Source organism: Haemorhous mexicanus, chromosome Z (genome assembly GCF_027477595.1).
Source record: "Haemorhous mexicanus isolate bHaeMex1 chromosome Z, bHaeMex1.pri, whole genome shotgun sequence".
Taxonomy (NCBI): Eukaryota; Metazoa; Chordata; class Aves; order Passeriformes; family Fringillidae; genus Haemorhous; species Haemorhous mexicanus.
Window position 1 is genome coordinate 45,682,038 of NC_082381.1, and position 16,360 is coordinate 45,698,397.

At 42.7% G+C, this 16,360-nt stretch overlaps 1 protein-coding gene and 1 long non-coding RNA gene across 3 annotated transcripts in view; one reads left to right on the forward strand and one right to left on the reverse strand.

The window, feature by feature from the left end:
* Positions 1 to 16,360, reverse strand: part of ABCA1 (ATP binding cassette subfamily A member 1) — a 92,441-nt gene that overhangs the window by 41,983 nt on the left and 34,098 nt on the right. For both annotated transcript variants that reach the window (XM_059836707.1, XM_059836706.1), the window contains exons 6-7: positions 5,564 to 5,685; positions 1,363 to 1,554 (exon numbers count right to left, since the gene is read on the reverse strand). In XM_059836707.1, the coding sequence (XP_059692690.1) occupies positions 1,363 to 1,554; positions 5,564 to 5,685 (314 nt within the window). The remainder of the gene's footprint in view (positions 1 to 1,362; positions 1,555 to 5,563; positions 5,686 to 16,360) is intronic.
* On the forward strand, positions 2,467 to 10,114 carry LOC132322334 (uncharacterized). Its single transcript, XR_009485094.1, has 2 exons — positions 2,467 to 2,606; positions 7,143 to 10,114. It is a non-coding gene; the product is annotated as an uncharacterized LOC132322334 (long non-coding RNA).

The window sequence follows — 16,360 nt, forward strand, 5'->3', positions numbered from 1 at the left end:
GCTAGCTTCTCAGAAGCCCCCCAAAACTGCACATAATGTCTTAAACCTATATTGATGTCGCCAAGAGGCACAAAGTGGCATATGAGTGCTTCCTTCCACCAACAAACAACATAGACCTAAGAGCACAGACCCTCAGAACCTGCTTCTGTCAGCTAAGCTGCAGAAGCTTCCATAAATAAGAAAAGCAAGACAGTCTCCACAGGGCCCCGAAAACCACTTCTGAGTGGTACAATAGCTGGCTAGTTTCAGCCCCCTCAGACCCCAGAATTCCTTGAATGGTTTAAAGTAAATTATGTATATATGTGCATATACATACACAACTGAAGACAAGTAACAAGTTATAGTGAGACCTCTCCAAACAGCTCATCTCTGTTACAATTTTAGTGCTGTCACCCCATCTATTATTGCTTATGGATTGTCTTGCTCTTCCAGCAGCAAAGACAAAGTGCAGATGGAGGACACGTGGAAAACAGAAGATGAGCTGTGGAGAGAAGTCACTGACTGCTACACATTGAGCAGGAGAGAAATATGATTCCAGTGCTTGATAATGACTCTCTCTGACTGGGGACAAAGCCAAGCAAGTGGTACATGACTTTGAGTACTGAAAGGCTCATCAAATCTGAAATCTCACAGAGCAGACAAAAGAATATTTGTTTTCATGGGTAACAGAGTTGGTTCTGTGGTCCCTTCTTCACTCTGCTGTCATTTCCAACACTGAATTCCTCAAACTTCCATATTTTAACAGATATTGAAGATCTGTAGCAAAACATTATTGGATTTTCCTACATCCAAGTCTACTCTAGTCTCCCATAAATAATGTGTTTTCTTGAAGTTCAATTAATTCCTCCCCCAATACCCATTCCATTGGTTGATTTTTGAAACAGGACTTTAAAACTTGACTCTGCTTCATATTATTTTAACCTGCTTAAAGGTTGTGGCCTGTCAGTGGCTAGAAGCTTCTGTACTCAGTGGCCCCATGGTAAGGGCAGAGGGTGGTAGTTTTATCACTCAGCACAAGCCAGGCTTATATTTGGACTCATTCCAGCCAAGATACAACATCTGACTAGAATACAGGGACAACCAAGAGCCTGTTTGTTACTGTGCAGCATAAAGACCTTCCTCTTGACAAACTGAACTGCAGACCACACACACTTATGCTGTGCAAGTAGAAGACTGAACAGGAAGGATAAAAATGACAGGAAGAAGCATGTTGTTCATGTTCCCATGACAAAGAGCTACCACCCTTCTCCCTTCTAACTGCCTCTAGGCAGCTCTGGAAATGCAGGGATGAGTTTCTAGACTGAAAGACATGGAAAATGCCACTGTGTCAATGACTCTCACTGGTGCAGCCAGTGAACTCACCTGAAGAGGCTTCAAAGGATTCAGGTTAGCACGGAAGGCTTGCTCGGCTGCATGGAGTTTTTCCTTTGGCAAGGTGCAAATGAAGGCTTCAGAGTCCATGGCTGCTGTCTGATTTTGGATCATTAGAAATTCAGACGATGTTGAGCTATTGCAGAGATCTCTCAGTCGCATTCGATAACCAGACACAATGACCTATGAAATGGGAAAAGCATGTAAGCCTGCCTTCATCTAAGACTTCAGCATAAAAATTGGTTATTCCTCAGACAAAGCAAGCCATTCATAACATTTCCAGATAGAGGTGAGGGGGCATTCTTCTCTACAGGTTGAAGAGCCCTGATTCATATGCAACTCAGTTCCAAGAAAAACCCTTCCCTGCTGAGAACATGGGAGAGAAGTCCTGGGAGAGGCAGGTCCCTCTTCACTCTCCCGCAAATATGCACAAAGCAGCCATGATCCTGTCCTCCACAGCAACCATTTCCTCCAATCAAGGGTACATGCATTGCCTCACATTCAGTCTTCTGGGAAATAAGCCACAGAGAAAAAAACAAGGCTTGTGACCAGACACAAGTCTGGCAAATCTATGTGAAGGGCAAAAGACCTATGTCCCAAACTACTTAGACATATCTGCCAGCCACATTTTCTATGCAGTAATGATTCAGAATCATCTCCCTTAACTCTGAAATATCTACTCACTAATTGCTGAGACAAAAGTTTTGCAGTGGTTTTGAGCAGATAATGTGCCAGTAAAAAAAAAAAAGTTATCTTACTGGCTGCCACAAATGAGATAAGATCCTAGAGTCTTCCTTCACAGGCATATTTTTCTTAAGGTAATGGTTTCCTTGTCAATAATGTTACCTAATCCACATGCAATCACCTTATTAACAAAATTGATAAAATCCCTCTGAGTTATCACCAGACTGTCTCAGACCTGATAAACAAATTCTTTTAATAAAGTCAGTTACCAGCTTCATGTTTGCTGAACAACAAAGTCCATGCCAAAAAGCACTCAAAGGTGATAAACAAGAAAAAAATCCAGAGTCTACTACTAGCGGAAAGAAACTTTTGTTTGCCTTGGGGCTAGACAGATGGAATCATTTTACTGTAAATGCACAGGTAACAACAGCTGTATACTTAATTTCTTCTTTCTGTCGTTTCATAAGACCCAGTGTGCATTGCCCAACTTACAACAACTAAAGAGGATTGATCTACATTCCAGAAGAGTTAGCAGCTCCTGAACCAGGCTGGTAAGTCCGAAATTTTTTGTCTGTCAAAACCAAAGGTGCATGGCACAATTTGGGGGAAGAACATTCAGGAAACAACCAAAAGGAACTGACAGGAGAGAGAAGGGATTTTTAATGCAATACTCATTCAAACCTTTAACTTTGGTCTGTATCCATATGCCAAAAATCAGATCTTTCAATGCCACTCAGCTCTCACATCAAAAAGACTTACCTTTTGAAAATTTGGGGTGCTTTTTTTCTTGCCAGCAGAGATACTACCAGTGTTATAGCCATGCTGTAAATGAGATATTTGTGGGGCACTGAAATAACACTCCCAGAACAAGCTTCCCTGGGTGGGCATATAGAAAAACCAGTGTCTCCCAGTGCCTCAGTGTTCACCCACAAAAAGTGAAGGTGATCAATCTTCCACCATTCTGAAAATGTCCACCTTTTTCACCCAGATTTTAGGCTCTTTTGGTGAGAAGCTGCCCTTTTCAAGCACTGAGGTCCATAGCATGAGACCTTAGAAAAAACATTCTACCTATCCATCCTGAAGTACTCAGTCTCACCAAGTCAGCAAGTTTTCTACCCACTTGCAGTCATCCGAACCCATGGTATCTTCAGCAGGCAAAAATGCATCTTAAATGACAGGTTTAGACCCCTAATGACTCTCAAAATGCCAGGTCATGCCTGAAAGTAGTCATAGGTAATTGTTCTGTCCTTAACATGTCATATAGTTCTCTCCTTGGGACTTTTCCTGCTTCATGAAACAGAAATTTGGTCCAAGCAGAATATGCACTGGACATTACTATTTACTCTTCACTGACAGTCAATGCATCATGCTGCAGCACTGGCCCAGGACCTCACTGTGCCTTCAACTTTTTAGAGGGACATGACCTATTCCCACCTCCAAGCCACACAAGAGCTGTCTGGCCACACCTGGACAACAGCAGTATACCAGGCTTGATTACACAGCTGCCTGCCCACTGCTGACCCAGGCACCTTCCAAATCCCACACCCTTCTGAGCACATCCACCATGACTGGAAAAACATGAGGCTGAGCCACTCAGCCCTAGGAGGCAACATGCCCATCAAGACAAGGCTTCAGTCACTTTGATCTGTTTGCACTAATTTCAGTATGCTAGATACACAACCCTGCTGGGCATGCTGGAGTGCTGTCATTACAGTAACACCAGTGAACAGTCCCATCTCCTAGGAGACTTCAGTTCCTTACTTGGTGGTGAGCATAACTTCTGGCCTCACTGAACAACCCCAGGACACCAGACGGCAGAAGCAGGCTGTATTTGCTGTGAAAGGTTGGCATACTCAGGATAGGCCCTTTTACTACATGACTTGTGAATGAAGCTGTGACCCACTCGTTCAGAGACCTAACAAATACTGCCTATTAATATTGAAGTCACTAGGCAGCCCAGCAGTGAGGTCAGATCTCCAAACCAGATCTCCAGCAAAATCAAAGACGTCCATTTTGTGAGTCAGATAAAGTCATTCTGCAGGAAGGGAGAGGTCTGCATCTCTAGTTACCATCTGTATTAGAAAAGTGCTCACAGAAAATTTGGTGGGCCACTGCTCTGCTCCTCAGCTTAACGTCCTGGTGTTCAGATTAGCTCTTCTTGCCATCCCTAAGCACAGAAAGCTGTTATGACTTAGCAGCATCACTCCCAGCGCTTTAGCAGAATCAGCTCAAGAATTTCACAAGAGCACAGCCTGAAGCATTCAAGGAAGAATAAGGTGACTGACCAGTCTTTCACCACCTGTCAGACACATTATTCATATAAAAGCTAAGTTTTTTCCTCCTTCCATTTCCATATACAACCAATACAGCATGGCAGTCACACAATGTACAGTGAGGTTTTTTGCGGTTTTTGCCCGTTTGGAAATCTTTCTGCCTCTCCAATAACTTAGGGAGAATGGTAAAGAATGCTGTTGCTGCAGTCTTCCAGTTACCCTCTATAGTGTGATTCTGTCTTAATCTAATTATTTTCAAGTAAAACGAAGCTTGTAGCCTAAAATGGGTAAGAATTTTTTCTCTGCTTTACATCTTTTTAGTAGAATGTATCCTTAACTTGTAGGATAACTTATCAAACTGCACCAAAACAGATGGCTTGAAAGAATTCACTGAAGAAAAAGACAATGTGTGCAAAGAAGTACAGCATCTGTAACTACAGGAAAACAAAGACACAAAGACTAAAAGGACAATTAATCCATTCCACTTCAATGAAGAGGTCTGATATGGAGTTGAGGATCAAAATGGATTTCCTCCTCCTTCTGCATACCATCTTTTGCATTTTTTCAAGAGGAGCCTGGGTCTTCCTTTGAAGTCTGTTCTGACTTCTGCTTTAGAAAGGATGCTGGTGGACTAATTCATCAAGCCTAGCAAAAAACATGTTACAAGCTTGATAAAGACAGACAGCAATTGCATGAAGGGGCTCTAGCCCACTGTCACCACTTACTATGTTTATGACTGCAATTATGGAGCACTCAGGATAGCAGGCTCTTGTACTACGTAATTTACAATGTGTCCGTCTTAATGTGTTGGCCACATACCTAAAAGTAGAGCTCCTTCTGCTGCACAGGAATGTAAGGCAGAGCAAGACCTAGAAACCCTGCTCCAGTCCAAGCTGAGGGGCTGAAAACAGTCAGAACAGCGCTAGCAGCTTAATTAATGTTTTACTTCCATTAAAAAAAAAAAAAAAAAAGGAAGGAAGAAATTCAGTTTAGCCTGAGGGCACTATTCTCTTATGCAGGTCAAAACATTTACTTATGTTACCAGTGCCCTTTTACAGCTTAAAATCAAATAAGACAGTAAATTTAGGGCAAGAGGGAAGACAGAAGCAGGGAAAACATTTTCCTCTGTGTTTCTACAGCACCTAGCACAGAGGGGTCCAGCACTGTGGATCTTGGCGCTACAGCTAAGCAAACAATAGATAAGCATTATGTTAGGAGTTGAAAGTACTCTTTACCTGCTGGAGGTTGACCCCTGCATCCAGTAGCTCCTCTACAGCAGATGATGGCATGGACACATTATGATGGAGGAAGTCAGAGAATGTCTCATTGTCAATCAGGAAATCCCGAAGTTTCAAGTCTGGAAAATGACAAAACAAGCAAAATTCTGGTCACAACAAAGCCAAAAGGAAACTCACATGAGAGCACTGAACAGGAAAAGTCAAGTTGATAAATAGGGGAGAGGGAATTACACAAACCATAGAACAAAAGGAAGAGGAGCTACTGGAAAAAGGCTCTGAAACTTGGCAGGCTTCAAAAACGTCAATCTTGGCAGGCTTCAGAAATGTCAATCCATGATGTCTTGGTCTCAAATACAACCCCAAACCAACAACAAAAAAAAAAGCTATCAACTTTCAAAACCAACTCCCATTAACATCATTACTTCAGGTCAATTTGCTCATACATACACAGAAAAGCAAGGCACACCAAGTTGCTCCCTTGATCTGAAACCTACTACAGCATTAGTACTTAATCCCTGTGTTGTTATTGAACATGGGACTGCACTGGTGCATGGACCACTAAGGGATTTATTAGCCTTTAGTTAATTATGCTAAGAGCTAATGTACTCTACCATTAATTTCAAAGTCTGACATATGCAGACACACAGGTATGATACCAAATCATAGATCTAGGAAACAATCTTAGCCACTTGGAATTAAAAAATACATTTACAGACCTATTTCCATTTTTTTCCCCAAGTGCTTCACCTTCTAAAGCCATCAGTGTTTCAGCTCTTGACTTTAAAGCAAATTTGTACCTACATCACAGCAAACCATCTGGAACCATATGGAAATTATCATCCAAGTACACTACTTAAGTCCACAAAACTGGATCTTTAGAAGCTGATGCTCAGAGCTGACACTGTTTTGGGTTGTTTTCTTGGGTTTTGTGCATGGGTTTGGTTTTTTGAGGTTTTTTTCCCCCAGTTGTTTTGGTTTTTTGTTTTTGGTTTCTTTGTTTTGTGGTTTGGTTGGGGGGCAGGGGGAGGGGGCAGGGAGCAGTGTTTAGTAGTTTTGGTTTGGTTTTTGTTGTTGCTGCTTTCTTTAAGAGAGAGAGAGGACAATTCTATCTCCATAATGCTTAAACAAGAAGTGATAAGCAAAGCCAGGAGGAGGTAAGAGACCAAGTCCTATAGGATTTACCAGAGTGAAGATTTCCAGACCGAGGTATGACAACTAGCTAGGTGTCATGCTGTATTTTCTACTTTAGGAAAACAGGATGTTGCAACCCAGAGCAAACAGTGGAAAACAATGAGCTCTAAAGAGAAAGTAATGATATGGAAGAATTAGGGGCATGTACCCTTACCCTCCTATAGGGGACAGCTGTAAGAACCTTTTCCTCCACCTCCTATGCAGGAGGGGTTTTATGATTTGGCTTGGGTTTTTGTGTTTTGGTTGGGGGCTTTTTTGTTTGTGTGTTTTTGGGGTTGGTTTTGGGATTGTTTTTTTTCTGTTTTTGTTTGTTTGTTGGGGCTTTTGTTTATTTGTTTATTTTTTCCTTTTTTGGTTTTTTTTTTGTTGGTTGGCTTTGGTTTAGCTTGGACAGGCGATACTGTCACTAATGGGCACCATCAGAAAGAAGTACAGTGTGCACTGGGGTGCCACCGGAGGTGACAGGGAGACCCTGTGGTTCGGGTGCCACTTCTGCCTCCCAGGCTGATCCTGCCAGAGGAGCCGGCAAGGGGAGGAACCACGCGCTCTGCTCCTGCGGCATGAAGTACACGGGGTTACTGACGGTCATTGCTCCTTCATCTACATATCCAGTTACAAATTCCCCGTTGCCTTTTTGTTCCACACGAAAAAGTAAATCAACCGCCTCAGCTGAGGCAAGGCGGAGGTTACTCTGGGGCAAAAGTGTCTCCCTCGCCTTCCTCTCTCCCACGCAGCAGGACCACTCGTGAATATGCTGGTTTTGAGCATGCTGTGCAAACACCCCACTTGAACCCCGCTAGCAAAATCCACCATCACCTCCACTCCCTGCCTGGGAAAAGACTGGGAAAAGATCTGGCTCCTGCAATAACATAAAACCGTCCTTCTCTTTCCAGCAGAGGATAAAGCACCCAGCTTCACCGCAAGCAGAGGAAAAACTTCCCCCACCCCAATTCCTTGGTTACTTCCTACGTGTGCCAAAATCTCTAAACACTTCTGCAGCTTGTTTATTTTTTGGTGAGATCATCAACTGTTCAGAAAGTCAGATGGACAAAGGAGGGGCTGACTAAAGGCATACTGGCATGCAGAGATCAGATGTTTGCAAGCTTTTTCATTGAATTTGTCCCTACTTAAGACATTTTTCAAGCTTCTCTTAAAGGGCCACATGCCTTATGGGGGAAAAAAAAAAAAGTAGCCAAGGAATAATTCTTCCACTTTTCTGTTCCCTCAGTGATGTGTTGTTTTTTGGTTTGCCTAGTCTGTTTTATCTGGGTTTGGCTTGGAGGTTTTTTGCGACATGAAGGCATGATTTTCTTGGTTGGGGACATATTCTATAGGCAATTGCAGGAATACAATCTGAACTACACTGAGATTCCTGCTGACCTGCCTGCAATCATGAGGGGGAGTAACAAAGAGTCACCATCTTTCACAGCTGTAATTAACCAGCCCGGCATTAGCAGAGCATTCATCCCCTGCCTTTTTTGTCATGCCAAGCATTTTCAGACTCACTTAGCACTATAATTTGCTGAAAATCAATGCTGCCTTCCAAGGAACTCCTACAAACACCTGAACGAGTTTTCATCATCATTTGGAGTAAACCATGAAGGAAACAGAACAAGGTTACCAGAACTGCGAGGCGGTGTTTGGCTTCCAGACAGCTGATCATGAAGCCATGATCATTATCCAAGACCACACGTGAAAGCTCTGTGAGACCAAGGGACCAAATCCCAACACCACAGTCCTGGCTGCAGTGCCCTAAGCACACAGCCAGCCTTTTGTACCATGCATTTTCTCCCCCACCCCATCTGGTCTTACTTCCAGGACTTGTGGGTCAGTGTCTTATGCAACCCCTCTCAGTTTTGGAGGCATGAATAACAACTTGCACATGAAACAACAGAAAGCACCGAATACTGCAATACATCTAAATTCTCCCTCTGGATACCTTAAAAAGTCAAGGTTTAACAGAGGTTTCCTCTTGAAAACAGCCACTCCCATCCAAGATGACTGCTTGCCCACTAGGGCCTAAGGAAACAAGAGAGCATTGCTTAGAAAAAACCCCTCCAAAATAGAAAGCAAAAGAAACAGTTAAGTCTTCTGAAGGCTAATACCAAGGTTAGTTAACAATGCAAACACCTGGAGTGGATGGAAGAGCACATTTTACCACCATGGGCATTTGTATGTCTCCTCTCTTGCTTGAGAGTGGCCAAGAGCATTATTGCAGTCAGCCACTGCAAGCTGTGGGCACAGAACAATGCGCTGGAGATCAATCTCTCCACATACTTTGACATGGACATGCAGCCTTTCCTTGCCCCTCACCTTTATCTTCAAAAGAAAACCAAGGGAGCTGCAGCCCTGCAGGCTCCCTCACCCCCGGCACAGGGTTTGCCCTCCTGATTGAAACCATAAGCCCCAGCAAGCAAGCTAAGCCCTAGGCATAAATAGGGAGATAAACTTGAGGTCAGACTGAGCAAACACACTCAGAAGACTGTCAAAACTGATGTGAACCATCTTGCTGATTCAGTGGTGGCATAGTCAGCAGAAATAATACTGAGACAGCTTTTCCCCATGGCAGACTACTTTTGCAGTTTCAGTCCTGACATCAAGGGAGCAATAGCAGAGAACAGAGACTTTTGCTTCTAAACCATGCAAATAACCCCACAAAGCAACAACAGGTCTGGCAGGGCTGAAATACCTTTGTTGTAATTAGCTCCAGTTTGGACACAGTATGGCAGTGCAACAGAAGACCATCCCCACACACATGAAACAAGCAGAAGAGATGTCCATTTCCCATATGGGACAGAGAGAAAAATCCTTCATATGGTCACACAAGGAAGCTTCCAGCACAACTGAGAACTCTTAGGCCTGGAGGTCTTGTGCCTTAACCACAAAATGTCCTTTCCTCTCTGAAGTCACCAGTCAGGATTAGACAATCACACATGGCAGTATATCACGAATACTGTTTTCACAAAAGGCACAGCTGTCCTTCATTTCCACACAGTTCAAACAAACCTTGGGGGCTGCCTTCTGGGCATCAAAAACAGAAACTCTCGGATTTCCAAACTGCAGAGCATCTCCTACTGTAACACTTTATTACATCCTAAGATTTACATTTTACTGACAACCTAACTTTTTCCAGAACCTTTGTGCCCGGGCACAGTGGTAGGCCAGTCAGTGCTTGTTTAAGAATCAAACTTTTGTGACCAAAAAACAAAACCCAAAACCAAACCCAAAGTCCAAAATGTATTCCAAGAGCTCAAGACAATCACATGAATTAGTGAAGAACAACAATCTCTATGCTTGCTATATTACTGATTAAAATGAACATCAAAATAAAAATATGCATTATAAAAAAATAGCAAATGAGTGCTATGTGGGGGTCTCTGGTTCCATACAGACTGATTGTGCAGAGAAGGAAGTCCATAAGCCCCAGGGTTTTATTTTGCTGATTCAAGAAACACATCCCCAGTTACTTTCCCATGCTCAAAAGGTAGATCAAAGTGCAAGAAAAGCCATGGCTGGATATCAGTTTTAATTTGCTGATCCTACTACAAGTATAATCATAACAGGTACCATAGTAAGCTGTGAATTTCCAACAGTACTGGGAAGATCCCCACACAAGTGAAAAGAAGAAAAATGTTTAGGGGCAGGTTCCAGGACAAGACTCTTCTATCATACTTCTCTCCCATTCTTTCTTCTTTCACTGAGAAGCCAGACATTTCCTCCAGAAACTTAATGGTGCAGTGTCTTTTAAAATTAAACATCAGGTTGGGAAAACAGAACCCCACAGAAATTGTGGCTATGTTTTTCACATCCTGAACACTGTGTTCTAAAAATAAAAGGCATGCAAACGGAATTCAGTGTTATCTCAATCCACTGTAGAGTACAAAGCTCACCAGGTCTTATGTTCATTTGTGGAGTTTCTGCCCAAAGAGTTTGTGCCCATCATCTGAAATATGGGTTTTCAGCCACTTTAAAGCTAACAAGGTCAATGAAAACACTGTGACAGTCAGATCTACTTCCCAGTTTCACATACCTTAACTCCCTATAAAAAACTAATGAAGGGAAGGGGAGAAGCAGCTTCATGCCTTAAGTTAATTCAGCAGCTATGAGGAAAGCAGGGCAGTATGTCTGATCTATAGACATGGCTTTTTGTCATCAGGAGACTCGTCTCTCCTGATTAAACATGAAAGACTGAAAACAATTATGTTACTTTATTTATATCCATTGCAATTGTGGAGACTTGCTAGCCTTTGGCTACGCCTGTATTCATCACAACCAAATACCAATGCAACACACAAACTGGTATGAAATTCTGACCCTTATTTCTTGCCACAGAGACTGTTCATAGGGCAGCCCAATCATTTTTGTAACAGCAACTAAGGTGTCACAGCAAGATGAAACAGTAAGATAAGATGAGGCATGGGACACTTTAGCTTCATTCTTTAGAATCAGCAAGGTTCCACAAGTGCCCAAAGGAGACAAAAGAAGGAGAATTGGGTTCCCAGCTCAGTATCTGTCTCCACCAATTAACAGATGGAGCAAAGCAAGGAAGAACGTCAAGCAAGCAAAGAACGTGCTTTCTTCTCCCTGCTCAAAGACTTCAGATTCACAGTTCCCCATTCAGGTAAAACTGCACTTCTACAGGAAGGGAAAGCCCAGTCTGATTTCACAGCTGGCTGTCATGTCTGAGCAAAACTGTTCTCCGGTCACACCTTGGCACAAGGTCACAAGGCACCCTAGTCAAACAGGCCCATTTCACCCAGGGCATTGCTTCTTCACTGATCATACTTCCAGCAACAGGAGATTTGGATAAGCCCATGGAGATGGTGAAGCTGAGACAACAAGCAGAAGCTCCAGCTCCAGCAGCTGAGAGCGTTTACTGGTAGCACACATGACCACTACAAAAATTCTAGCTAGACACCAGTCTTTCAAGAAACTCTCACATGGTGAGACAATCAGGGTGGGCAAATCAAATACTGCCACAGAATGACCTTGTACACTCAAAGTCTGTATTAATTTTTCATTATCTGTGAAATATTTCTCTTGAATAGGTGACAGGTGCACCTGAACACCTGGACTCATTTTCACACTCATTACCTATCGTTACTGTGATTTATTGAGAAAAGCTGTCTGAAGCTACTTTCCACAAAAATAAAAATGGACTCTCAAATAATTTCAACAGCAGAACCAAAGACTTAATGACTTGTAATTATATGATCACCCAGAATAAACTGACAACCATCCAGAGGAAACAGCAATCTCCTAATGGTGAACCATGCTACTGCACTGTACCCTACCAGGCCACTAACCCTGACTGACAATGTGAAAAGCAAAACTTTTCGCAATGCTGGGCAAGGCAACAAGTTTTCACCTGCCTTCATTCATACTCCTAACCTTGGATAACACATCCAAAAAGCATGATAAATAAATATTTTTTAAGGGTTTTGGTCTTGGCTTTTTTTAGCACTTAATATGTTTTAATTATTCTTTTCCTCTGGGGCAGCTTTCCCCCTGTGAGGTGAGAATAGCTCTCTGAGACGCCTGCGTACCTGTTAACGCTGGCAAGAGCTAAACTGTCTTCTGAAAAAATTGGACAGCCATACTCTGATTTGCTTACAAGAAATCAAGCAGCTCAGCAGGCCTGTTGTGCAGGATCAACTAGTGTGAAAATACAAGCCTAATTTGCACACAAGCAAAGTGCTGTTCCCTCTGCAGCCATGGCCTGACCTGTTTTACAGCAGGCTACAGCCCTCTGCCCTGGAAGCCATCACACATCAAACAGTGCTGCCTCTGCAGACACTAGATAATACTAAAGTGAACACCTCATTAGCCAGGGTCCATCATCTTCGTATATCTGCCATGCCAAATGGTGATGTGAGTATAGAGGAGGCAGCCTGCCATCCAACCCCACCAGCCAGCATCTCTCCTGAGACAAAGGGAAATGCTGTGCAACGGGCCCAGATCTTCCCTCTCATCTTGGTACTGTGACATCAGGACCACCTCCGTTACTCTCTAAGTCATGATTTTTGCTTGGAAGAGCTTTAAATATAGTCCAGAACAATTACTCTGGCAGAAAGCACAGCTTTCTGCATGTACTAAAGCACATAGACAAACCAGTCCTCAGCTAGCCTTCACTGGGGGTACACTGACTTCAGGCATGCAAAGCCCATTAAGCCAAGATCCTACCTCTACCCTGCGTGGGCAGCCAGCATCAAACACAGCCATCAGGCCCTCTTCTTGCACAACACACATGACAAGAGAAATACTCTGCACCAGAAAGCCAAGACACAACGCACAGAGGCAAAATCCTCAGTCTGGTCACCACAGCCCTGCCAGCAAACACAGCCTGCAGAGCTCCTGCCTAAGGAGGGGCACACCCAACCACCTCCCTAAGCCCCACATTGTGCCTCAGAACAGATATTCTCAAGACTTTCCCTGTTGCAAGGCAAATTCTGTTATCTGCACAGACAACCATGAAAGAGAGTTTGCCAATGAAAAACACAGAAAAAAATTAAACAGACTTCCAACAGTGCAAAAAAATTAAGCAGACTTAAAGGAAACACCCTAAGAATAGTCATTGTATTGCTTTAAGAAGTAAATTCTGAGCAGAACTTCAAATTGCATGGCATTATAACTGGTTGAAAATTCTCCTGCTAATGTTCACAAAATAAGGACAAACTGCAAATTTCTTAGTCTCTGAACTGGCTTGTCAGTAGCAGAGATGACGAAGCACAGACGTGACGATATAAAATACTTCATTATTACAACAAAATTATTTTCAGGAGTGGTAAACCAAATAAATTCAGGGATGGTATAAACTATGGAGAAGGCCCTCCAAAGGTCAAACCCAGCTCAGGGCAAGACGGGTTTTTCTACAGAAGCAGGAAGTAATTCTTTGATGTTAAGACTGGATTTTCACTGCACTGGGAATATTATGCCCTGGATAATATACAGGTTTTAGATGTTTCAAAACATCAACTCATAAAATAAAATCCATTAAAAAATCCCAAGCAATAGCGAGACTGAAAACCAAATGCCTTGATCACATCCAGTCACATACCACATGCCACCACAATTCTAATGGCAAACATAAGCACACAAGGAATGGCAATGGCACTATGCTATTAAAAATGCATGGATCTAAGCAGAAGTCGAAAGAGTAAGCTGTAAGCTGTGACCAAGGAGGACCCTGCCCAGAATTCCTTCTACTTGAGCAAGTGACTGTACATTAGTAGAAAATCAAATCACTGGAAAGGGCAGGGCTGGACATCAAATGACCATTACTAATAGCAGAAGTGTTTTCAAAAGCTGGCTATGTAAGCATGTATCAGTGAGACTGCTTGTTCAAAGGCAACCAGAAGATACTTATATGAGAATCATCCTCTCCCCAAAACAAGCAGGCAGAAGGTATCCAGTAGTATTTTCCTACTTGAAAATTATCACAACACTACCTATCCAGTTTGAAGAGCTTCTCCCACTAAACTGGCATGGGTAATGATGAACCTTAAGCAAAACAGCAGGCAGAGGGCTTTCCAGGATCAAAGCACCCTGACTGTCCTGCACTTGTATTTGTTCCTCCTTACACAGCAAGGCTGACAAGAAGAGAAAAAGCTACCCCTCCCTTGGGTGTGAAGGCTCATTCTGCCAGATATGTTCCTCTTACTTGTCACAAATTCGGGGAACCTGACTGACATCTGACTGATTCTAAGTTTAGCAAGATACCAAGTCTGCAGCCAGTAGATCATAGAAGCTCTTTTTCTATGTTAAGGAAGATCTGACACTTCTGAATTTTGTGCCAAGTCCTAATGCTCCTTATCCAGCACACTGCAGCATAAGCCACCTTCAGAACAAAGAGTAAAACCAATCAAAAAATGCTGAAGATTAACAACAATAAGCCAATCATTACACTGCCCTTAGTTTAACCAGAAACACTGTCTACTTCAACTGAAAATACATCTACATCTAAATTATTTCAACTTCCCATGATTGCTCCCTACATGTCAATTTAGCTGGTCACTGCAAAGTTACCCTTACGGATAGTTGCTTGGGTTTGTTTTTGAGTCTCAAGTCCGGTGGAAGGAAATAAAGCCCTCAAACTCCAGCACTAAACAAAAGATCATGTTTTCTGCGTCTAGTTTAGGGCAATCTTTGCAACTATTCCAGCCCTTCACTACTAGAAATCAGACTGTTGAACAGCACTTCAAAATAATTGAAAAACTCTCTCAATATTTGGGGAAGACTGAAAAAAAAGTCACTTAGTAAATAATGACTGCCCAAATTCACACAAAGTTTTAGCGGGAAATCATGCTCTCACCTTCTACGTGTGGCACTATACATTACATCAGGATGGTCCCAAACAGACCCTGCCTTGGTAGTTTCAGGAGCTCATCCTTCCAGCTGGTTCTCTGTTGACCTGTCAATACACTAACCAGTCCTTCCCTTTAGTACTGACATAGCTTGCTGGCTGAAAATACACCCTGGAGCATTTGCACCATTCTGCTTTACACAGAGGACTAGATTACTTATAGGCACAGAGAAGAGCAGTGCCTCCTGGTACTTTAGGAACCTGATTCTGTGTACCAGAGCCAGAAAGCACTGCAATTACCTGAAGAAAATGGAGTATGTACTGCTGGAGAGGTCTTACACTAGCAAAATTCCTTGTACTTTAAGGTAGCAGCAGAGATAACATGAAAAAAGGAATAAGACCAGGTAGCTGAAGACACTAGTGGACTTAAAGGGTACTTTATTGTCTTGATTTGTGTTCTCTGGCTTTACAGCACACTATTCCCCACCTGCTAAGGGGGAAGCATGTGAACAGAGCAGGGTAAAAAAATAGGCGATGGCTGCTGGCCATGTTGTCACATAATTGTGCCTTTGCTACAATGAAAATTGTTGGGACAATGGACTTCCAAGTCCACATCAGGTCTCAAGTGTCAAATGCACTTTTTTTTTCTCCCTACTGTTCTGAAGCAGCTTTTTGTTGGGTAGGCAGCAGTGCTGCTTTCCTAAGGAGGTGGTTGGCACAATCCAGAACAGGCACTCAGACTTCAGATATTGCTATCTTCGCAGTGAGCCGTCTTTGTCCCATCAGCAAATCTCCTTCTGGCACATATCTATGCTCAGTCAGCTTCAGATATGGTCCAATTAATGTTTCAGCTGCACTTGTTAGAATAGATGGGGAACTATAAGGAAAAGACCTCCAAAGATATAATAGTTTATGCTTATTAAGTTCTAACTGTCTGTGGTTACATAAACTTTCTGACACAAGAAAAACACATCTACCTCAGGTAGTATACTACCTCAGGTCGTATGTTCCCCTAAAAATACATTTAGAAGAACACGAAAGTTCAAGAAGGAGGAAAAAACACCACAAAACACCAAAACTCACAGGAAAGGGTCTTATTTTAAATCCTTTTAAAGGGTCTTTTATTGCACCATTCTTAAAACTAAAGCTAAATTAGAAAGGGAAGGAAACTGGCTGTTTACAGAGGATGTGTGTCACAGAACAGCGTGAATGTCCCCCACATACAGCACACAGAGTGCTGCCAGGTCAGCATAAAAAAAAAGCTAGGGCAAGATCTTCAGCTAATAGATGAGTGACATTCC